The sequence below is a fragment of the Colias eurytheme genome, chromosome 21, assembly GCF_061535395.1.
Source record: "Colias eurytheme isolate Ceu_HAF_F1 chromosome 21, ilColEury1 Martin Lab GWU primary, whole genome shotgun sequence".
NCBI lineage: Eukaryota > Metazoa > Arthropoda > Insecta > Lepidoptera > Pieridae > Colias > Colias eurytheme.
In genome coordinates, this window is record NC_143000.1 from 7,964,014 (window position 1) to 7,990,882 (window position 26,869).

General features: G+C 32.3%; 1 protein-coding gene across 1 annotated transcript in view; it reads left to right on the forward strand.

Annotated features, from left to right (window-relative positions):
- Cngl (Cyclic nucleotide-gated ion channel-like) overlaps positions 1–26,869 on the forward strand; it is a 93,017-nt gene that overhangs the window by 15,350 nt on the left and 50,798 nt on the right. The window contains exons 2-3 of the mRNA XM_090114350.1: positions 23,367–23,486; positions 25,281–25,435. Coding sequence (XP_089970476.1) covers positions 23,430–23,486; positions 25,281–25,435 — 212 coding nt within the window. The 5' untranslated portion in view covers positions 23,367–23,429. The remainder of the gene's footprint in view (positions 1–23,366; positions 23,487–25,280; positions 25,436–26,869) is intronic.

The following is a 26,869-nucleotide window of genomic DNA, read 5'->3' on the forward strand; positions in this document are numbered from 1 at the left end:
ACGTACGTGACATTAAGTCCTAATTTTATTAATAACTAGCGGTCCGCCCCGGCTTCGCCCGTGGTACATGTTTACGTTTTCTCTACATAAGAACCATCCTCGTACTTCAAGGAATATAATAAAAAAAGAATTATCGAAATCGGTGCAGCCGTTCTCGAGTTATGCGCTTACCAACACATTTTGCGATTCATTTTTATATATAAAAGAAGAAGATTAAAGTAAAATATTTAAAAGGTATTGTTATTAAAAAAAGTAACCCTTTAGGTTAATTATTTCTATCAACAAAAGAAACTGCTACAAAGTTGTCGCGTAAATAAGATGATATTCATCTAAAACTTTTCCATTCACTGCGACAAATAAAGGAAAGTTATCTTCTAGGTCTAACAGATCCTAGTCAAATAAGGGTCAAACCCTTCAGCTTTCAACTCCTTTAACCTTTGAATTAGAAGTTAAATAATTAAATTACTGATTCCTACAGATACGGACATTTAAACTTTTCTTTTATTTATTTTCTTAAAGGATTAGGCCGTGGAAAAACATGGGCTGATAATGATGATGATGATAGGCCGTAAAGTGTAACAAATTGTAATTAACCAAATTTTTATTATATTTAGTATTTATTCGTAAATGATTGATTTATAGTTTATAAATTGGTATATTACAAAGCGATTTATTAATATACTTGCATATGTTAGTATATTAATAAATCGATGTTTATTCGACGATTATAAAGTTGATGATGTTTTTGCATGCATCAAATCAAAACAAATGTTACAAATGCGCGTAAAATCATAAAATATAAGAGTGTATTACAAAATTTAAAATCAACCTCATTGACTAATAGATTTGTCGACATACATGTTCAAATGAAAATGTTTAGAATTACGAGCTTGTGAGTTTTCTCCATCGAACCGGTTAAGTATTTTCCAATCAGAGCGACAATGTATCCAAATGGTTAAGTTGGTACTAATCGACACCCCGTGGTGTGAACGACAGAAAATTGGCTTCCCGTAGTCTTTGTGTGGTTAATTTTAAGATTTGATTTGTTCTTTTATATGGGGGTTCATAGTTACCAGATGGTATATAATATATTTGACCATCAATGACAACGGTATGAAGATATAAATAAAACAGCATAGGCTAATTATTAACATATTTTTTATTAATTTAACTACAAGGAAATAATTTAAGGAAAGAATTTTCTATCTTGTAATCCTATGCTGAATGATTTCAATGTGGTCATTTTATGTGTTTTTTTTTAATTAATGATGGTAGGTACGTTAAATTACTACCTATATCCAAATATTTCAAAATATTTTAGAAACATCAAATTATACATTTACGTATCGTTTTCAAATACATTTACAATGAAGAAGAAGTTACATTTTACAAGTTCTAGAAGTTTCTACAATGTTCCTGGCGACTCCATTCTCATGTGAATGTCCAGGTGCAAATTACGTCATCGCCAATGAGCTCTTTGCGAATGTCATTTTGATTAATTATTAATATTTCACCATTTACTAATTGATTACTTCTATTGAGAGGTTCACTTCATTATATATATTAAATAGTTTATGATTTACTACATCCATACTAATATTATAAATGCGAAAGTAGTAGTTTTTTTTTTATTTTTTTTTTTAATGCGAAAGTAACTCTGTCTGTCCGTCTGTTACTCAATCACGCCTAAACTACTGAACCAATTTGCATGAAATTTGGTATGGATATATTTTAATACCCGAGAAAGGATATAGGCTACTTTTTATTGCGAAATATGTAGGTACCACGGGCGAAGCCGGGGCGGACCGCTAGTAGCCTATAAAAGTACTGTAATTATTATTATCTGTAATAAATTGGACTTGCAGTTCCTGAGATGAAAATAAATGAAAGATGAAGTTCCGCATTAAAAAAACAAACAAACAAAATTTTCAGCTCTATATTATGCCAAAGTATGGTTCTAATAATTTATAATTATTACTACTGCTGTTTAATTACTTAAAAATATACTTCGTATCGCATTTCTCTACACTTATCAAATATTTCAGAACATTCAAATCTTTACATAATTTGCTAGTGTACCTATTCCAAAACTATTTTTGATTATGTATTTAACCTGGCTCGCCTTATCGTCTCTCACAATGTTGCTGGGAATGATTAAGTAGTAAGTACCCAGTGTTAACTTGTGTTTTAGGTAATTATAAAACTGAAGCTGCTTCTTTGAGATAACCGAGCGTTTATTTAGCTTCTCTAAAAATGATATTATTATAAAATCTATTTTTAGGACAAATATTTGGATGTTTGGAATTTTTCCAAAATCTTTTCAACATTTAAGTCAATTCAAAAATATTCATTACGAATGTGTTGTAAAATTTTTTAAATACTTTTATATAGTTGAAGAATGAAGAACAATACCTCTAAATAGGTAAAACACGCATAGCATAATCCAGCAATATGTTACTGTACTTCAAATTTCATAAAAACACATCGAGGATAGCTATTTATTTCAAAAACATTAATAAAATATTGTAAGGGTTTTTAAGCTATTGCATAGCTTCTATCGCGGGCCTTGAGCGCGGGGACCGAATCCAGAAATTCCGTAACGAAAAAACCTCACGCTCCCACTCCGACGGGCACGGAGGTGTGGCTTGAAGGCATGCAATAGCTTCACCGCGGCAGTCCCCGAGTGCCACACGTCTTTTTTTACATACTATTGTTGATCTGAGAGTATTTTATTAGCAATTAGAGTTTATAGGTGTCTGATAGAAAATCGTAAACTAAATCCAATTTCCTTGCGGAGGCCAGTTTATGGTTTCGAACCTCCTGATATGTATTTTAAACATAATATAATACGAGTAGGTTTCCTCTGCGAAATGTAGTCACGATCAGTTAGGACACAACACTCAATTGCATTCGAAAACAACGGGTTAAAACATCTAATTATAATAATAATTAATCACGTTTTGAAAAAAAAAAATTATTATTAGAAATCAATCTCGAATTATTTCTTCTTAATCCTTCATATCCGAATAACCCGATCCGATTCTAAGCCGATGAGGAAGCCTTCTTAGTGGCCATTGAAAATAAGCTTATCACACCATACGGCATACTTCCGACTTAACCTTTACTAGCCTTTATCAAAATATTCCTCTTCACACATGTGAATTGTTTCGTCCATGTATCATGGAATTGCAATAATATAACCACAAAAAACCTACTTAATAGTAGCTAACGCTACTAGCGCTAGTAGCGTTAGCTACTATTAAGTAGGTTTTTATATTTTTATATTTAATATACTTAGATTCATCGAAACAGCAGATACACTCTGTTTTTTGACGGCCGTATCTACTAGACTTATGACTCCTATATTTTTTGAAGTTGCATTAATCCTATTGGCAAAATCTTGAATAATTTATGATTAATTTCGCTGTTTTGCAGAAGTAAGCGAATATAAATAAAGGGGACTGGGATAGTTCCCGAGAATATGGCGTTCAAGAAAATAAAAAAAATCCTTCAGCATTATATTATTAGTAAAGATAGTCTGCAGTAGTGCAGTAGTATGAAGTTAACATCCCGCTTTAATGAGAACTTATATGTACTTATTGCACTTTCGAGTCTGGCTTATATCTATAATGAAGCAGTCTGGATACTCTAAATGGCTTCAATCCTTTTCTCCAATCAAATAAAGTTTATCCCATATGGGGATTATATCCTATTAGTTTTCGAGCGCTTATCCAAAATTGATTAAAGTTAAGTCTTCCAATATAGCAGATGCAGTTTCAGGATGTAATAATAATATTGGAAGCATTTCCAGATGTTTCGCCATGTAGTTCAAACGAAACAGAAGTACAAATCTTAAGAAACTGGAAAACTTTGACCTACTTTCAATATACTAGCTTCAGCATGTTTGTTCACATGATTCCTGGATTTGTAACATACCTAACCTTTATTATTTTAGAACAAAATCTATATACATATCAAATTGTACAACAATTCAACAGATATTTCATGACTATAAAAATTCCAGTAATGTGAATGAAAATACTTACAGAATTCCTAACTCCTATATTGTACTTCGTCGTCCATTCATAGCAAAAATATTAGATGTAATCAGAGGCAGGTGCTTGGAAACCTCCTCACATTTCGCCACTTAAGTACCGTGTAATATACGAGCTAATTGTCTTAACTCAGGGACAATTCTGAATTCAGGGCTTGTACAGAAAGATTCTACACGCAGGTATTACTTAGCAAAACGATCCCAATGCTGGCCTAAAGTCTTATAGTTATATATGTGTGATTACAAGAAGATCTTGCATAAACCTTGGCCCATTTCATCTTTGCATTTGGTGATATCTAGCAAAACATTCTATTTTCAAAAGCTTTCAAATCTTAAATCTATTCGAGATTTATTGATGGCTGGTATAATAAATCAAACACACGTCACATTTCATCATCCATCATTTGTGGAGTGTCGTGTGAAGTGTTGAGGATAAAAACCTTGAAATATTCAACGTTTTTTATTTTAACACCGAACAATTTTCCTATGTTTGTGGTTCTTGTTTGGTCAGTTAAACCAAAATAAATAAAGTTCGCAATATATTTTGTAGAACATGATATAATATTTTTCGACCTATAAGGTAGGACCCATAAGGTACAATTTACAATCAATAAATAACGAGGTCTAATACCGCCGTGTCACGTCACTCAAAACAAAAGAAACTGATGGCTAACGATATTGGACTTATGAAATGGACGCAATAATTGAACAAATAATGATCATACGTGAACGACAATGAGAATAATAAAATGTTTATTTTCTCCATAAAGCCAAAAATCAGTTTTAATTTGTTTTAATAATTTTGAGATAAAAAATTTTAACTCCTATATTTCTCCAGGACTGCAATATCAGTACAGTACTTCCACGAGGGTTAAAATAATTTGTCATTCGGAAAAGTAATGGTTCACGAAATAATTTTAGTTTGGATAGACAGGCCTATTCATAAACCTTTACCTTTGGAGACCACACCGGTCTCAGCTCATATCTAATAACGATTATTTTCAATATCGACATAATAACATGCCTTCGGGAGTAAATAGGCGGTGACCACGGACATGTATCAAGATAGACTAAGCGAGTGTATGTACTTCCCGTGTCCAAACTACGTTATTGAAACTTACTTGACGCTGGCCTACACTCAGTCCGCGCTTGCAGTTCGCCAAGGAAAGACGTGAAGCTGAATAAAGTAAAATGCCGAATTGCGCCGTTATAAACTGTAGAAACTCCACAGCTGTGAGTGGCCGAGTTAGCAGAGATGTTTCCTTCCACCGGTAAGTAATTTTCTAATCAGAATATGCACTATTTATTTTAAAATCAAATAAAGAATATTTGTGGAAAACGATCGTGACAAACACGGATACCAAATCATACGAAATGATTCGGAATACATTGCGGCTTTTACTTGGCACGGTAAAGATCGCGTCGTATGATAACAAGCAATGAATAGCGTCTTCTCATTTTTCTGTTCTCATTTTTCTGTCCAATTTTGTGGTTAGTGATGTTCATTTGATGCAACAGTTCTCGATTCTAATCGATTTTATAATCGAACAGAAAAATGATAATTTGTAGGAGCAATTTTTCAGAAAAAAAGGCATAGATTTTTTTTGTCATTTAATACGACTTGACCTAGAACTTTTAAGTATTTTAATACAAAGGTACTAAAAATAAATATTATGACATGGACGCCATTAGTTAAAGTGTCATCTTGGGAGTTTTTTAAGAAAACTCCTTATTGCTTAGACTATGTTTGTTTTTTCAGTTTTCCAAGTAACCCGAACATAAAAGGAAAATGGATCGATGCAACGGGACATAAAGATTGATTGATTGACAGTTTCATTACTTTCTTTCGATGGCCTCTCTAGTACGTAGTACATGGTAACTCAATGGGCATATGTAAGAAAAAGCTAAAACACATTAGTTTACTTGTTAGAATATTAAAAGGTTTATAACTTTATTTTATCATCCCTCTGTCTATGGTAATTATCATTTTTCTGTCTTGAATCGATTTAGTAATCGATTACGATTCATTTATTTGACTACCTCTTAGACATAGATCTAGTTTGATCTGATTTCTTTCGATTTACTTCGATGGATAGGACGATACTAGAATCGCCGCGCGAGTGGCGGCCTAATCGATTTAGCGTAAAATGAAATTAACATCACTAAAAAGCGCTCGTGACGTCATAACGCGTCAAGGTCAGTACAAAAAATATGACACGCTTGGTTTTCATACAGATCGCGGTACTTGCGTTGTCTACTTAAATATACATGTCTGTGGCGGTGACATTTGGATAATAACGTTTTAGGAGCCTGTACGCGAATATAGACACTAAATTCAGGTGCTAAAGATGCAATTGCGCTAAATTAACATGAGCTGCTCTGAATAATGAAGCGACCATACGCTATAACGAAATTTCATCGAATGCTCCCTAAAATGTGTTATAATATAATATATTTGAGGCAATAAAAGATGGCAATTGGATCATTGCTATTAAGGAATAAAAGAACCCTAATCTTTTGAATTCTTGAAAGTAGCTTTTTCAAGTGCCGTTTGAATGAGTTTTCAATTTCGTTTTTCTTTTATTGACTACATTATATGGAGTGCTATATAATTTGTTTATCTAAATGAAATTCTACTTGTTGGACACATACGGCTTCGAAGTATTTCTTGCCAATTGAATATGCAGGTCTCTACGGAGGGGGCTGCTTCGCGCAGCAATTGCTTCGCAAGGCTGCACACTCTGCGGGGACCTTCCTGTTAGATTATGATCTAAAATCGCCGATAGTATAAAATCAAAATAAAAAATAAATTTTTATTTCATTTTTCGTATTAATTTTAATATGAGCCTCTGGCCCTCGTGCTAGATGACCTACCTACCTGTGATAAGAGCGGCAGTCCCTTCTGTGCTCATTATATTTTTATGAAGTTTTAGAAGATATGGATGATGGTGATGAGATTAACATGTTTATAATTCTAAACAAACAAGCTTATTTATTTATGTATGTGTGGTAAAGTAACTACACCTACAAACTTAGTGGTATTTCCGACTTAGACTAGTAGGGAGTGGAGGGAATTTGCTTAATATAATATGTATATAGGTATAGTGAAATGTCCTAACCTCAACCAATATATTCTGTGTCTCGGCTGTGCAATGTATGATTGGTTAGGCTAACTACATAGCTGTGTATATTCCAGTCCTACGTGATTGTGACCTCATTCCTGTCGAAGCATCTTTAATTTGGCTTATTAGTACCAGTTTCTTCAATTATTATTGTTGTAACGTTAATGAAGAAATTGTCATTTATTTGTATTAAGATTTATGTATTTAATTATTTTGTTATTGAATATTAATTTTATATATTCACTATTCAGTATTGAATATTGATTTCATAGATCAGTGATAATTTTTACTCTGTTGTGTCGATCACAATTATTAATGCACTCGAAGGTAACTTTTGCAACTGGATGTTTCGATCTATATGTCATTACAAATTAAAAACTAAATTAAATAAAAATTAGGTATTGTTTTTCCATTGAACCTATCAAAGCAAACAAAACATAAACTATCAAAACAAATGCTTAATTCTGAAAGGTGATGCTAATTTCAAATTTAAATTCAAAATACATTTGACATTGAACCGTAAGTCCGTACGCGTACCTTTGTGATCATTGAACTCGTTATTTTATTGAAGTGTCCCAAAATATTATTTCCAGCTGCTTTAACTTTATGAAACATTAATTATGGATACTCAATCCCTCAATTTGTAAACTAATTAACATTATACAGGGATCTCAAATGAGTTTTTTGAGAAATTCATGAACCCTTCTGAGTGAAGTTAGAAATATATTCTCTCGTGTTGATGTTTAATGAAATAAGTAGACTTGTTTAAACATTAACCATAATATTATATTGTTCTTTGAGTTTATTTAGAATATGAAATATTATAATAGTTTTAGGCTTCGTTTTATAATTTATATTCCATTCTTAAAGACGAAACTTTTATTGACCAATTACAACCAATTAAAGAAAGTCATTTTAGAGATGTATATCTGTTTTAGGTATATTAAATAAATCGTACAAACATCTTTATTTCCTTCCATATTTATTACTATAATTGAAGTGAGATATTCAGCAGGTACAGGTACAAGTATATGACAATTCAGGGAAAAGGAAGTTCGGACCATAAAGGTACGGTAATTTAGCGAAACGAAATGAATTATTTACTTGATACGACCCTTTATTGCTCTATCGTATTGCTGTTAATATCCAGGAAAAATACATACAACTAAATTATCATCACAGAAGTCCATAAAAGGAAAATAATTACATTTCAGAATATGCTCAATTCAAAACATTTTTATGAGAATGAGATAATTGATTTCAGTCTATTGTGTCACTTTTCTGTATACCCGTAATGATTACGACCATAGAAATCTAAATAACAAGACACATTGTTATTTAGATTTCTATGATTACAACCTACTTAGAGCGAATTTAACAATTCAAGAAGTGATCTTAGACCGATTTTCGTAATTACCTAGTCTATGTATTTGTACTTTAAATAGTTTTAAGCTATTGCATAGCTTCTATCGCGGGGCTTTGCTCTTTAGCGCGGAGACCGAATTCAGAAATTCCGTAACGAAAAAACCTCACGCTCCCCACTCCGACGGGCACGGAGCAGTGCCGGATTAGCCACGTAGCAAGAGTAGCAAATGCTACGGGCCCCGCGACTCGGGGGGCCCCGCGGTCTAATACCTGTCTGACCGTAAAAAAATATCAATTTATAATACACGTACCGTAAAAAAATACACGTACCTACCACGAGAAACGTTGGTATCAAAATCTACAACAATAATTTAAAATTTTACCACGTTTCTACAATTGAGCGCTGGCTACACCAAAAGTTGTGTTGTACTGCTTGCACTGCGCTACACGCAAGTTGGTAGCACGGCAAAACTAACGGGGGAATCCCCTGATATTATCATCGAACGAGCTAGTCGTAATAACCCGATCAAATAAAATAGCATTCTATCGACTATCAAACCTTAGATTACAAAATAAAAGGCAGATGGAGCATGACAATCATCCATCGCCCTTGTCAAAGAAAATACGAAATCAAAAACGAATACGAACCTCCGCCAGTGCTATAGCGATTATAGTGTCATGCAATACGTCAAAAGGGGTTTGCTATTTTAGTAAAAAAATGCTGTCTTGTGATATTAAAACGCTGTAAAATTTGTTCCCGAAAACAAACAAAAAGATAAAGCCAAAGATCTGACCGACTGTGAAGAGTATCAGCAACAGACTTCAAGACGAAGAAAGCGGAATACAAAGTACGACCATTTCACCGGCTCTACTACACTCGACAACTTTGTTGAAAATCAAACACCTGGACAACGTTTTAAAATTCAGGTGTTTATTGTCATAATTGATAACGTACTGTCTGCTTTAACTAAACGTATGGAAGCATATCATGAAATTACTGGTGTTTTTGGAATATTTCGACAGCTAAAATCCCTTACAACAGAAGAGATTTTGGAAAACACCTCACGTATGGTCAGTGCTTACGAAGATGATTTGGAAAGTAGCCTAGGCGACGAATTAGTGCAGTTCGCTGAACTGCTGAAAACAGATGTGGCTACTGTTATTGATAGCAAGAAACAAGAGTCTCTGGAACTGCAATTTCATAAACTTTTATTAAATAATTCCTTAGAATCGTGTTTCCCAAACGTAGAAATTGCCTTGCGCATTTACTTGTCTCTCATGATCACTAACTGCAGTGGCGAACGTTCTTTTTCAACGTTAAAACGTATTAAAAACGAGTTAAGAAACACGATGGGCCAAGAACGTCTTAATCACCTTACTTTGATGAATATAGAGTATAATTTGCTTAAAGAAGTCGATAGTGAAAGTGTTATCTCTAAATTTGCCCATATTAATTAATGCAGAAAAGTTTATTTGTAATAGTTTTGTTTTATTTAATACCCTTTAACTTGAGAAACTATAGCAAACGAAGGGCCTCTTGACAGAATTTGCTATAGGCCCCGCGCTGGCTTAATCCGGCACTGGCACGGAGGTGTGGCTTGAAGGCATAGCATGCAATAGCTTTACCGCGGCAGTCCCCGAGTGCCACACGTCTTTTTATTTTTACGTTTTTTGTTAAGGGTTAGAAAAATTCAGACAATGAAAATTGCTATACTCTTGTCCAAATTTTTTGATCCATCGTTCTTATTTTTTTCCAAAACGAATGCTCATAGAAAAGTCATTTCGCTCAATTTATATGCAGTAGGTAGTCCACACCAATTACGCTTCTATACGACCCTGCTAATTGGCAGATATAAAATCCCAACCCTGTATATAAACGAAATTAACCTCTTATGGCTTAATGGCGTAATAACACCTCAATGGAGCTTTTTCTTGTTAATATTTTCTTCATAATTCTTGCTGAGCGAAAAATCCTTTCTGATCTGCAAAAAAAATGAAAATGTTTAATTACATTTTGTTGTAGCTCTTCGCAGAATGTTCAGTTTTTATAATACCTATATGAATGATCTTGATATGTTTTCTTGTTCCTCTTCGTCTTACAAAATGAATGTAAAAAAATTGCTATTGAACATGTAAGAATGTTAATGTGTAAAGATTTTGCAAATACTTGTTTACCTCCGTTTTTATGTACGCATGATAAATATTACTTATCGATTATTTTTTCTTGTCGCTCTTACTGCTGAGTGTTGGCAAAAATAATAACATATGTTCCCAGTGAAAACACTATAAGGAGGCATTTTCATGTATCTTTAGTTAATAAGATTTTTTTTGTTTTATATATCTCTGTCTTTGTCTCTGTATGTTTTTTTAAAAAAAAAAAACAAAAAAAAAAACATAATTATTATATCTTATATATAAAATTCTCGTGTCACAATGTTAGTCTGCATACTCCTCCGAAACGGGTGGACTGATTCTCATGAAATTTTCTGTGCATATCGGGTAAGTCTGAGAATCGGCCAACATCTATTTTTCATATGTACCACGGGCGAAGCCGGGGCGGACCGCTAGTTGTGGATAAAATTGTCATGACAAAAATGTTGATATAGTGTTACAATAATAGTCAATTTTCGTCAGGAGAAATGAAACTAAGTTGTTACTCTTTCTCATAAAAACTGCTGGGTGGATTTGGATTTGGACTATGGTCATCAGAATGGCACTTGAACTATAGAAATACTTGAATTCGTACGCGGGTTCGTCCGCGTTTTATAATTCACTAGGTAGGTATACACTATTGATACTTGTAACGTTTCCAATTCTGTCCGTCCACGGACATATATCAAGATAGACTAAGCGAGTGTATGTACTTCCCGTGTCCAAACTACGATTATGAAACTTACTTGACGCTGGCCTACACTCAGTCCGCGCTTGCAGTTCGCCAAGGAAAGACGTGAAGCTGAATAAAGTAAAATGCCGAATTACGCCGTTATAAACTGTAGAAACTCCACAGCTGTGAGTGGCCGAGTTAGCAGAGATGTTTCCTTCCACCGGTAAATAATTTTCTAATCAGAATATGCACTATTTATTTTAAAATCAAATAAAGAATATCTGTGGAAAACGATCGTGACAAACACGGATACCAAATCATACGAAATGATTCGGAATACATTGCGGCTTTTACTTGGCACGGTAAAGATCGCGTCGTATGATAACAAGCAATGAATAGCGTCTTCTCATTTTTCTGTTCTCATTTTTCTGTCCAATTTTGTGGTTAGTGATGTTCATTTGATGCAACAGTTCTCGATTCTAATCGATTTTATAATCGAACAGATAAATGATAATTTGAAGGAGCAATTTTTCAGAAAAAAAGGCATAGATTTTTTTTGTCATTTAATACGACTTGACCTAGAACTTTTAAGTATTTTAATACAAAGGTACTAAAAATAAATATTATGACATGGACGCCATTAGTTAAAGTGTCATCTTGGGAGTTTTTTAAGAAAACTCCTTATTGCTTAGACTATGTTTGTTTTTTCAGTTTTCCAAGTAACCCGAACATAAAAGGAAAATGGATCGATGCAACGGGACATAAAGATTGATTGATTGACAGTTTCATTACTTTCTTTCGATGGCCTCTCTAGTACGTAGTACATGGTAACTCAATGGGCATATGTAAGAAAAAGCTAAAACACATTAGTTTACTTGTTAGAATATTAAAAGGTTTATAACTTTATTTTATCATCCCTCTGTCTATGGTAATTATCATTTTTCTGTCTTGAATCGATTTAGTAATCGATTACGATTCATTTATTTGACTACCTCTTAGACATAGATCTAGTTTGATCTGATTTCTTTCGATTTACTTCGATGGGATAGGACGATACTAGAATCGCCGCGCGAGTGGCGGCCTAATCGATTTAGCGTAAAATGAAATTAACATCACTAAAAAGCGCTCGTGACGTCATAACGCGTCAAGGTCAGTACAAAAAATATGACACGCTTGGTTTTCATACAGATCGCGGTACTTGCGTTGTCTACTTATATATACATGTCTGTGTGTCCGTCTCTCACTTAAAGCAAACTAGATTATATCAAGCGGGGTATGATCCTAAACTGTCAGGGGAAATAATGATTGACGTTTCGAGTCTCGGATCCGAAATACGTTGGCGCGAATAACTGTCAGATATGACACCTTTGACTCTGGATCAACGTGTGGGAAAAATTATATTTACTAATAACATGCTAGCACATACTATAGTCACAGATACTAGTTAGTGGTTTCGCCCGCGTATTGAAAGGAATATTTCCACACACAGTGTCACACATTCTAGCCTCTTAACTATCTTGAGACATAAAAAACTTTGGTCAGAAATAAGGAAAGCAAAAAGTAGTACGGAATTAATGAAATAATAATGCTGATCTGTATACCGATAATCCCTACTGGATTAGTAGAATCCATCTGCATTGGGATCGTAATATTATGACATACACAAAAAATATGAATATGAAAAGGAACGTATAGGTTAACTAGGTTAAATTGTTTCGCTCACATTTAATGAATAAATAAACTTGCGTTAAAAATAATTTAGGAATGGAAAACAAATTAAACAAATGGCTTCAAAATATCCTGATACCTTATAATTGAAAGTGCTCTTAATAATAATGAAAACGTTGGTAATTTTCAGAATAAGTCACCGAAGAAATTACTTCACCACTTGATAAATTTTTACCATCTTCTTATATATAAAAATGAATCGCAAAATGTGTTGGTAAGCGCATAACTCGAGAACGGCTAAACCGATTTCGATAATTCTTTTTTTATTATATTCCTTGAAGTACGAGGATGGTTCTTATGTAGAGAAAACGTAAACATGTACCACGGGCGAAGCCGGGGCGGACCGCTAGTTACTAATAAAAATCGTTTTTAATTAAAGTTTCAGGAAATTAATTGCCTACTTATCTAAAGGTACATTTTAATTAGAATATCATCTTCAAAGGAAAGAACTAGAACAATTTTCTTCTTGAACAAGAAACTTCTGTTTACGAATGATTAATAAGAAGATGGTTCATAAGAATTTTCGAATTATTCACGCAATATTTAATTTCACTTGTAAACGTTTCATGTATTTGAAATTAAAAATGAGATGCTCGTACTTTTATTGTACTTGATATAGGTATATTGCTAAATATCAGTTTTGATATTCGGAATTTGCACATTAATTGACTTATATTACTATAACTAGCTGCTCCGCGCGGTTTCACCCCCGTGGCTCTACTCCTGTTGGCCGTAGAGTGATGATATATAGCCTCTAACCTTCCTCGATAATTGGGCTATCTAACACCGAAAGAATTTTTCAAATCGGACCAGTAGTTCCCGAGATTAGCGCGTTCAAACAAACAAACAAACAAACAAACTCTTCAGCTTTATAATATTAGTATAGATAAGATTATGATGGTACAACTATAGAAAGACTTATTTAATAATTAACTTCCGTTTCGCCACCAGAGACACCTTTTCTTTGCTATAAACCTCACGGAGCCCGAGACCTTTCCAACGAATGCAAAACCGTGGAAATCGGTTCGTGCGTTCTGGAGTTATAGCGTCAGGAAGGAAAACCCGACTTATTTTTATATAGTAGATAATAAAGCCTAAAAAGAAAAAATATATAAACGCGATCAAAATATCAGTACAACCAAATTAAGAACGCAAAAAGTACATATAAGAGGCAAAAATAAAAAAAGTAATGGGGTAATTAGGATCATGTTCAGAGGGGAGGGTAATCGACTTGCCCATTATTATAATATAATATTATTATCATTCCTGTCAACAGCAAGCAATTTGAAGATTATAAAAGATAAGTTAGGTCTACGTCGGGAAACTTTGGTGACAAATTTAATTATGAATTTTAGGGAAACGAATTCCGACAAGGAAAAGTACCGGAATATTTATAGCTCTGTTAAAAATACTTGAATGGTGTTAGAATTAATAATGTTTTGTGTAAACTTCGGAACAAACTAAAAAGTTAAATCTTTTCTTTAATTTTAACCCATCTAAGTATTTTATATAACATTGAAAGTTATATTAGAAGTGAATATAATATTATAGTAGATTGCGTTTATTGTAGAATGCATGAATCGTCGGGATAATGATGACGTATAAATCACGTTATAGATCCGTCTTTAATTTCTAAATTTTTAAGAAACTTGCATAAAATCAAGAAGACAATAAGGTTAGTAACACGAAAGCTTATGAAGACGTTTTCTTTTGTCGTCAATACATCGTTTATCACTTGTTAAATAAGTTATTTAATTATTGTTTTGTTTATTTTTATCAATATACAATTGAAATAGTATAAATGCAATGTCATTCTCCAAATTCGTATTTTCCAATCTTCCAGTATATGATTAAAGTTTATTAATCTTAAGAAACTGTAATCAAGATTTGAAATTGTTCTAACATTTATAAAGATGTTTATTTAGAAACATAAAAAAGGGATTTGTTTATTCATTCGTAGCGTGCTGTGAAACGTTCTTAATTGTACAGTTTTATAAAAACTGTCTCATGCTAGGTGCATACATTTATTCAACCATATGTTTCATACAATAAAACGTTATAGACCACCATGTTTAGACATCTCATATATATCCATATATTTTTTTAAGAAATAAACAAGTCAGGAGAATCTATGTTGTCTAGGATGTTATGCGCAAAGAAATGTAATCGATAAAATAACTTTTAAGGCAATCCGAAAACATCAAAAATGAAAATATTTTCAATCAATCCGAGTAACTCGGTATTGAAAATATACTAAACCAGCATCAATTTTATTCATCAAAAGATCATTTACCACCTGACGAAGGCAATAATTAATCTTATTTTCCTTGCTAAATGTACAATAACTTGCTAAATAATTCATAGAATTCAAAGATCATATAAATTCAATTAAGAGGGCGACAACGCCTCGAAGTACCACAATAATTAGTATTTTAGATTGAGATAATCCCAGGGATATAGCTTGGAAACTATTGTCAAATTACCACATTGTTTGTCTGTGTACTTACAGTGTAAATTGCGTCTACCACAATCTTGATTTTGAACATTTGTGCCTAATTTGTCTTATAAATCTTAATTATTCAATAGCTTTAGTAAATAGTCTGTTTAACACTAATGTAATGAATATCTGGGAGCATCAAATATTACATACATTATTAAAATAGCATAGAAATTCCTTGTCCAAATATGAATCATACACAGAGCTTATTTATTTGTCACAGTACAAAACTATTGAAGTATGCCAACTTTTTCATATAAATACCAAAACATGTTTAATTGATTTGACGCATATAAGAGACATGTAGAAAAAAACAGATGCATACTATACCCAGATATTAATTACATCATGCCGTTGACAAAAATTTTACTCACAATTACACCATGGACATTGGACAATTCGCGATCACAGCCCACAATAGTCGAATTTTAATCCCATCTCAGAAAGGAAGATAGAAAACAAAGCGGTCTGTCTGTGACAGACTTAATGCACTATGCCGGTGCTTGATACTGTTTCTATTGTACTGCTTTCTTTATTAAATACACAATAACTTGTATTTCTTCGAGCTTTTGATTAAACTTTACTTGTGAAATAATACGACACTGTATCGATAACTTTATACAAACACAATGTTTGCACACTTACTTAATATCTAAAGAAATATATATAATTACAAAATTGTAAAGTATATGAATCTTTTACTTAAATTTGATGTGACTTGTGAAATACAAATGTGAAAAGGAATGACAGAAAGCCTCTCAGCTAATGCTCTTTAGAATCTGAAAGTGACTAACGCTGCTTTTTAGGTTAGCTTTTTGCTTTCAACAACTTGAACCTTTTGATACTGTTTCTTATAATTTTCATGAAAGTACCTACTTCTAAAAAAAGACAAATTGAAGGATAAGAATTTGGCATATTATTCATTAACTAATTAACTGTATTAACATATTTATTGACTCTGTATCAAATATGCATTAAGCACACGCATGCTTTTTTGACACTAAAATGAAAAGAAAATTTATTTACGTGTTTATCACTTTTTTCTTCGATCTATCCATAAAAAATTTATTCCTAGAAACTACTGCATGCAAGCTTTCGAAGACAATATCTATAAGTTTCTTATCTGTATAATATGAATTAATCACGAAGCATTTTAAGCTATATATGTAAATGATTAATCTGTTCGTTTATTCGGACAAAGTTAGAAGAGATGTCTTATCTGCCTCGTGTAAGCTAAATGGCATTGACATTCATCCCACTTTTGAAACTGTTAAAGAACCTTCAATGAAATTATAAATATTTTCTGCTTTATTGAAAACTTTTACAAAACAAGAAAAGTCAGTGGTATTCTTATAGGTATGATATAAAGAAAAATGGTATCTTAATTTAAGTAAATAAATAAAATCTGAAATAACTATGAACTTGAAACAGATTATATTCCATAACCGAGCTCAAAATACAATAAAACACATTATTTTCTACCAACACATTACAGGATTTCATTACCAAGATTAACTTGTGAACAAGCTAATTTCCCAATCAAGGCTTGCCATTAACTTCCTCCATTTTACGATCTTGAAGATATACGAGTGCCAATCCCAAGTACGCCTTAATGAAAGCCAGAAATCTATAAATTATGCCTTCAGTCAATCGATAAATAGCAAGGCAATAAACTTTAAGTCGTATTACGATGCAGTTAGTTTCAAATTTGAGTAAGGCTATTTAGCTGGTAAGCAGCCAATAAATATTTTAAAATCAGCGTTGCATTTACACAGTCATGGCTTTGGACAGTTTAGAGCAATTTTATATCTTAGTTGATATTTTATGGTGTGAATGAAGTAAGTTTAATTTGCCCTTTTGAGTTTTGATGAAACAATATACATCAGTGACTCAAAAACAGGAAGGCCTCGTCAACAGTATTAGTTTGAAACTTTTAATGATAAGTATCATATTTTATTAAAGGAAATACTGATCTGTAAAATATCCCTGTAAATGACATTGAACCTTCTAAAACTGACCTTAGTGGAAAAACAAACTTTTACAGGATCATGTTCACATAAAATATTTTTAGAGATTAGGAAGTCCTCTTTATAATATTAAGTAAAGTTTCATATCTTTACTTTGTACACTGTGGAAGGCTTAGTATACGTTAATATAATACGATAAGATGATTTACGGGAAAAGGTTCAACGACGACACGAAATCATGAATCCATGGAAAACTTCGGAAAACTATCGCCTTTAACCCATTGACCACCGAGCGGCCCGATCGGGCCGAGACACAATAGATTTTCTATTGTGTCTGTGATCCGAGGACTGACGGATTAAACGTTATATTGTTAAATCTAGGTACTATTATGACAGTACATATAAACTGTCAGCTCCCTAATTCAGAATAGCAGTAAATAAACACACAAGAGAGTGAGACCCAGTGCAAGCATGACCCAGTTCATTCCAAAACTCGACAAGTAAATAACAAGAAATACATTCATGCAGTTTTGATCTAAATTGTTGGATGTAACAGCTTTGATTTAGCTAGCAATTTGACTGTTAGATTATGTTAATTTTCGTTGTTCCGGCTTAAACCATTATTTGTTATTGCGTTGAACATTGCAAATATCCGCCCATGTGCTGGTTTGGCCAGTTTAATGTTTTCTGAACAAAATTTTAGGGTATGCGAATTATTTAACAAAATGATGGCTATGATGTCAAATGTATTATAAAATCTTTATAAGACCGTTGCAAAAATGATACTTTACATAATAAAAAAAAATTTCAAACTTTACCCTGAAGGTAAGGTTTGAATATTCTTTTTATTCTGTGATTATGATTTTGTTTTTAAATCCTATCATATGCATCACAATTAATGTTCTTCAAATTTTCCAAGGTTGATTTCAAAGAAGAAAACTATCTCTTCACTTATATATTTTTATTATTTGATATAATTAAAAGAAAAAAAAATGTATGCGTGTACTAGAGTACACACGTAAGAAGTGAAACTTCTTTATGACCTTAAAAATGTCACGAGTATGACGTAACGCAAAAATGTCACGCGTACGGCGTAACGCAAAAATGTCACGCGTACGGCGTAACGCAAAAATGTTACACTAAATTTTTGTCCAACCCCGATAAAGAAGTTTCACTTCAAAAACAAATTATAAGGACCCTTTAAATGCAATCTGCTCTAGATGCCATGAAACGTAACTAATTTACTATCGTGATTAAATTCTATAAAAAATATGATATTTCTTTGAAAAATACCTTAAGAACTTCTTATTAAAATGAGCATCGTAAGAGCCTTATTGAAGAAGGCATTAAAATACACAGAAAATATTCCATTTGCAATGATTCGAAAGAAAACAGTTCTTCAAGGTATTAAAGTGTCTCAGGTCTTGACTCGATGGTTCGTACGCATCCTATAAATCATCACTACATAGTCAATACATAGTATAAAACAAAGTCGCTTTCCCTGTCCCTATGTCCCTATGTCCCTATGTCCCTATGTCCCTTTGTACGCTTAAATCTTTGAAACTACGCAACGGATTTTGATGCGGTTTTTTTTAATAGATAGAGTGATTCAAGAGGAAGGTTTATATGTATAATAACATCCATCAAATAGTGGAGAAGTACTGTTATTTTTGAGGTTTCTAATGTGATGTCGTAAAAAATTACATTTTTTCCGCTTACATTGCAAACGCAGGCTGCCCTACGAGTTTTATCAAAATAATGTACTAAGTATTATACAAATTGAAAAGGTCTACAGAAAAGTCCGCGATGGTATATGTCTATCTCTTATGGATAACCCACAATAACTTTTTTTTGTCATTTACTTTTTACGACAAATAATGGCTAATTTTCGATGCGATTTTAACCAATACAGCATTAATTCTTAACCAATTAAATACCTTGAATACATTGTTCATTTAATATAGATCTATATGGCTTTTTACACCGTATGATTTAAGTGAATATTTTCGAAGATATTACAGATTTAAAAATTGCGGGACGTAGCGTTTGCAGCGCTACCGGCCGGCCGCCCGGCTATCTATTTTATACCCGTGCGAAGCCTAGCCGGAGCGGGCCGCTATGTTTTTATATGTGCAACGTTCACAGTTTTTCTGTAGTGTATTTAGTATCAGCATTGCACCCGTGCGAAGCCGGGGCGGGTCGCTAGTGCTATATAATATAGAAATGCAGCCTTTGAAACATTATAGTATGAAATAATTCGTAGTAGGTATACCTATTACTAATTTTCTGTTTATCTATGTATATTTACGTTATGCTTAATTTTTATTATAATGCTATGGTTGTTTTGTAATTTTATCTACTTAATCTAACGTTTAATAATATGGAAATGAAATAAAAAGTATAAAACGAAACGAGTTAAACTTATAAAATTTCATTCCTCCTCGACTAGTATTCGTAAATTTTCTACGAATAAAATATAAACGTAATGCAATAACAATACGCTAAAAGTATCTTGAAAGTGTAGGTAATAACTAATAAGTATACGTTAAAAGTATCCAATTTTCTAGACAAGAACTAACCTCTCTGAATCATTTAAATGTCGCGTGGCCTACATTCAAATATAAAGACCGAACGTGCTTAACTACAAATGTCTGTTGATAATAGCTTTTAAAACTTTAAAATGTCGAGATTTCTTGTATACTTGAAAATGCATATAATAGAGACATAAAATATATTAATAATTATTAGAGACCAATCGTTTGAATCAAATGGTTCATTTAGTTAATCCAATTTTTTTTTGGTTGAAGGATTGCTTTACCAACATAGTATAAATAAGTAGGTTGAATAAAATCAATCGAATATAAAAATATAATATAGAAGATACATGAATTTATTATTAACAGCTCTACATCTTCAGTGATTTCATCTTGTCAGTATAATATTATCGGTTTCCATCAAAGTGAATAGATTTTTCATTTCACTTAAATCGACATTTGAATCTTTTTCATACAAATATACGAATTAATACTGACTTCGAAACTATTCCATCAAAACAATAGGTTTATCCCGTCTATCTCAATTGACCTGACACTTTTAGTGACGCGACGTTAAGCCTACATTGGTGAAGTAAAAACGTGGTAAAAACTCCGATTCTTTTCTAATACTTTTTGCAGATGTGATACGTTTGATCCCTAAAGTCGGTCGTTAAGTATTTTGTAGAGGGTCATCGGGTCAATAAACGCTAAACGTTTGGTGTAAGATATTGTCTAACTTTCGCAGTTATTACTTAAACTACGGGTTAGTTTTATTTTGTGTTAAACGTTCCAAATTCTATGATATTATTTACAAAAGTTTATTTGCAGTGGGAAAGTATAAATATGCGAAACAAATAAATGCTCATTTTGTTTTATTTTAACAAAGGAGCCATGGTACTAATAAATGTATTAATGAAATACCAGGAGTTCATGACATAGGAGACGTTCTTTCTCTCTCATACATCGTTTGGATAGAACATTCCAGTCGATTGGAGAAAGATTAGATAAAATAAGAGTGCTTACAAGATGCTCGAGACTTGAATTAAATATTAAGGGAATATGGTCAGAAGCTAATAGCTATTTTATGGAAAAATGATACGCTTTATGATGTTAGTAATCGTCTCCTTGATACGTTTGTAACCGTCGGGAATCATATAAAAGGATATTTTGATTTATCTGGCTTACACAAGGCTGATCATACTGTCTTGTCACCGATAGTTGAAGGAGGTGTAATAATTTAAATACATAACAGGACTTGAGTGTAGCTAAAATAATGAAGCGTAACAATCACGCTCATGTTTCTATTTATTCAGTTTACAAATCTGCGATAGATACGAAAGACGATAGCAATTAATTCATAGCCGGATACTCCAATTATCTTGTCGAAATATGTATAGCTCTCGTTTCACTTGTTTGATTTGAGACTTAACTGTAGACCAAATCCAATTTATAGTTGAAAAGTTATGACGTTGACAGAATGTATTGATGTATAACGTTAGATATGGCCAATCAAGTAATGGACCATGGCATATCAGGTTATAGGCTGAAGTCGCCTGAAGATATGACAGCGTTGGAAAAAATAGTTTGGAAATGGTTCGGAACTATATCAAAATTTGCGTTTACAAGGTTATGAAATAAAAAGTGTAGAATATTCTTTTGCATAATAATCTTGGAGAGTAGATACTTCTAGTAATTCATCTAGAATTTAAAGCTAGAGAAACTGTCAATACTATTAAAAGGGATGTACATACATATATAAGAAAACTAGAAGAAAGTTCAAAAGCTCTCGAGGTTGAGGAAAACAGTTTTGGGAAAGTTTTTATTTTGTCTCAAATATTTGCCCGTAAATACCTCTAGACATTCCTTATAGATCGACTCTGACTTCCTGTTGTTCGTTAAATTAAATAAACTGTTGCAGTTCTGAATACAAATTGTCACTTAATATTTCATATGAGTAGAGACGATAATAATAATTGAAGACTATAAATTACATTTGGTTGATTTTCTTTGTATTTAAATTAATAATTAACCAGTTATGGGTTTATACGGTAAGTAATTTTTGGTACATACAGGTATTTATACATGTATTTTTAGATACTGAGAGATTGCATCTGCCCCTTACCCCACTAGGGGACATGGGACTTCACTTCACATTTTTAGATACTAGCTGTGACCCGCAGTTAACCCAGATAATTCCTCGATTAATCGGCTATCTAACACCAAAATAAATTTACAAATCAGACCAGTAGTTCCTGAGATTAGCGCGTTCAAACAAACAAACAAATAAACCCTTCAACTTTATAATATTATATAAAAAATACTAGTATAGATACAATACTTATCTTACATAGATACAAAGCTTTCTTAACACAGAACCCATCTATGCCCGTGTTATTGACACAAGACACGACCTACTTTTCACAAACATGCCTATCAAGCAGAGTTTCAAGTTTTTGTAATACGAAACATTTTTGTAACAGTTCTGAATTTATTTTACTAAGGTTTTAGTAAACCATTATTTTTATTTTTCTAATAGTTTACTAAACTAGTACCTACATACTTAGTTTTTAGCGACAAAAGATGGTTTAACAATTACCTAATGGTAGTGGTATATAAAGGCTAAACTATATTATTTGTCTATTGACACTGAAATCTTTATTCGTTAGAATAAGAACGCTCTATTGATCCTTCTAAATTCTAAGATAGCTGTAATCCCAAACTGTCGTTGAGAACCTTCTTCAAGCAGACGATCTAAGATGTCAATATTATTTACACCAAATATCGCATTTCAAAGAACAAACGAAATTTCAAAGTCTTATCAAATACACCAATATATTTTTACTAGGAACTAATGCTATATGATATGTAAGGCTTTTATTATCTTTTTATCACTTAGCAATATAAAATTATGCAATATTCTTGCATAGCTAGCAGATCGCTGCAATTAATCGATTTTATATTTCCAAAAATTCATTAAAATCACCAAATAATATGTCTATTTAATAATATTTATAAACTCTAGATATCGATCAATACAAATTAGTCAATCCATTCATTATTCAATCATTTGTATTCATATTCATCAATCAAGAATATAATGTTCTAACGCCTGTCTAAACTAAAATTATCTTCTAGTCAAGCTTCCTACATTTAATTCGCAAGTACATATTATTACACTATTAAACATCAATACTTAGAACTTACAGTACTAATTTAGTATTCTCATCACATTTTCAAGCAAGTTAATTTACACAATTAAATTCATTTCCTTACAGAAACTGTGACTTACATGGACAATGGATTAAGTTTTATATAATATTATAATAAATATATAAATTATGTGTAAAAACATGCATGTGTTTAAAGAAGAAATGATACCGCTTATACGAATTCAGGTAAGTCAAGCTATGGATATAGTAAGACTACAAGTTTTATTAGAGCAAGCAGATTGAAAATAATAATTAATTAGACGTGTAATAGTTAGTGATGTAGAATGTAGGTTGCTTATAAAGGGAATCGTTGTTTAAATTTTAGATACATATATATACAGTAGATAGAAGGTGAGATTCGTTATAATGAGGTAGTTTTGACCAATGAACGATCCTTGTAAAGCTGATTTAGCCAAAATACGTCATAATATTCTAACTAAGCAGTGCATCAGAAGTAGCAAACTAAAATTTCGTTAATACTATTAATACTACTTTAATTTTATTTTATAATTCAAGCATAAGTATTGAGAGATTCTAGTATGTATGCTATTTTTATGAAGCATGTTTTTTTTCCATTATTAATTCGCTATTATTTTCCATATATCTCATTGCTAGGAAAAGGTATGTATAATATAGCTTGAGCCCTTTAAATTTACCCTGCTTTTAATATCATTAAGGGCACCTTTGGACAAATTTAGACATTATTGCATGATACCTTCTTGCGCAATAGGTTGATAGTTTTCCGATCACGTATACAATTACTCTGCTAGATCCCTTAATCTGTCAACCTTAAGAATTTGTTGATATCGCTGTATAGTGCAAAAAAATGTTTTTATAGTGTACGTGGAACTCATACTATGTTTTGAATTTTTTTTTGTGGTATCAATTGCCTTTTTACAAGGTGTCTGCCAAATTGACGTTTCATGCATAATATACTGCTGCATTACGAACGAATTTTTTTGTTTGAATTTGTAAGATTTTTCTTGTTAATAGAGTTCAGTTTATTATTTCACTTCTTATTTCATCTGATTGTAAACGAACAATGTGCAGTTTTTATGAGAAAAAATCTTTAATGCTAACAAAGCTTTTTTTCTAAGAATGTCCTACAAAATCATACACACAATTGCTAATTAATTTATATCGCCAGATATGGATCGACGGATATAATAAAAGTCTAGAACATGGCCTTTTTAAATAATTGATCATATTCTGGTCTAGCTCTAGAAAAACTAAATAAGGCCTGCTATGAACGAACGATTAACTGCTGCTGCTATATTCTATGATAAAATATCTTGATTTTCAAACGTACTGTTATATTCTTAATTGTGTAATTAAACTTGTTAAATTTGAATTCAAATTTCTGCTCCTTATAACTCGGTTTAATTCTCTAAGGTAATTAATTTAAATTTTTTATTAATGCTTTTTTTTAACCTGTAACAACATACTAATATGTTATATCTTAATAATCATAATAAAAACTGTCTCATATGAAAAGTCTACGTAATATATCTGGCCTAAACCCTTTTGGAGACCTAAGTAAATAATTATTATGAACAGGTGGACTCTGGACAAGCAATTTCGTTATATTGTTACATATAGAAATACTGATGAGGTCAAGTTAAATTTTTTATCTGTTGCACGATATGTACATAAAGTATAATTTTACTTAATAAATGTTTGCCAACAAAATAGCAAATTATATTTCTTCAATGTCGAATATATCAAGACATACTTAAGTTTATTAATTTATTACCGCCTATATTATATTAATGTAATTAATCTTATTAAAAACTAAACATATCAAAATTTTATTGATACGAAATGTTCAACCTGGGTGAAAAATGAAACACTACAACCAATTGAAAGTGCTCGTGTCAATATCTTAACAAATGCTATATAACTTGAATTCGTACTTAATTCCTCAATATATAACTTGAATATTATAACCCCCTATATAATGCCTGCACCCACTTGTTCCAGGCGGAAGAAGGGACCAGTAGAACATCAGAAGGCGAGGACAATGACGGGAGTGACGTCAACGCGGATTCCCGGGCCCTCTCCACAGCCACCTCGAGGGAGGAGGACGATGACTCCAGTAACAACGCTAGCAATGAGAGCAAGAGCCCTGGACAACGGTGAGACCAAAATATCATATTACTACATTTTTAAAACAAAGTCGCGTCTGACTGTTTTTGATAAAGTTAAGCTACTGCACCGATTTGTATACTGTGTTACCAGATAGTGTGATTCTCATATATTTTAAGTTTTGGCCAAAGCAGGCGAAGCCGCGGGCGGTGGCTATATACAGACAGAATTTAATATAACTTGAGGCACATTATGTACGTGGATAGAGAAGACATAAAGAACTAGTGCCTATGGTGTACACTATCAAAATAAGTTTGGGCCTAATATTCTTGTTTTAAATGATGTTGTACACTATGATCTATGACGTGTATAGATGGACATGAAGCATCAGTTTTGGGCTAACATAATTTAGTTCTACACATTGTCGCACGAAAATAAAGCCTGAGGCGGTATGGTCTATATTTAGATATATGTATCTAGGTCTGTCATGAACCACATTTATCGATTTTTTTAGTGCTAGTTAGGGAAGCGCTTGACCACAATCTCGCCTGATGGAAAGCTAAGATGCTGTCTAAGATGGTACGCGCTTCCCAAGTAGGTACCGGTTCACTCTTCGATTAAAATACATTAATATCATATGGCACTTGTATATTTATATGTAATACTAGCGGTCCGCCCCGGCTTCGCCCGTGGTACCTACATGTTTACATTTTTTTTCATAAAAACTATCCAATCTCTCAAGTTGGATCGAACTGCACGTGGTGTGCGAATTTTATTATAATCGGTTAAGTGGTTTAGGAGTCCATTGAGGACAAACATTGTGACACGAGATTTATATATATATTAAGATGATAACTTGTAGAAAGGATCTGCGAAAATTCACCACATTTTGTTATGTAAAAAATTTTGATATACAGTGTATATAGTGCAAGCACAATTACACATTATACATAATATTTGGAGAATATCATTCATGGAATATTTTAGCTAACATCATAATATGTGCTCGTCAATGGAAAAGTTTCATATAATGGTAAGACCACATTAAAAACATTTGACAAGTTTTATGCATTGCGACAATATTTAAGGTTCCCTTTAAAGTATTGTGTACAAATAAAAAAGTATAATGTAGAAATCAAACAACATCAAAATTTGATGATAACGAGTTTGCAATACAGACTTGTATTTGTAGAGTTCAATAAGTATAAATTCACCAACGTTATAATTATAAATCAAAGTACATTGTACAAAACATAATTTCACAACTTGTATCTTAGATTTCATATATGTAGGTACCAAAAATTTAAAGGATGGATGAAATGGATTGAAAACTACTATTATAATATTTCTCCACTATTAAATGCATAAAATATAGTGTTCTTAACTTAAACTGCAGAGATCAAAATATTTTAATGATATGAAACAATTAGCCTATTTAAAAACTTAAAGTACGAATTATTTAACGAAAAGTGAATGTAGAGATA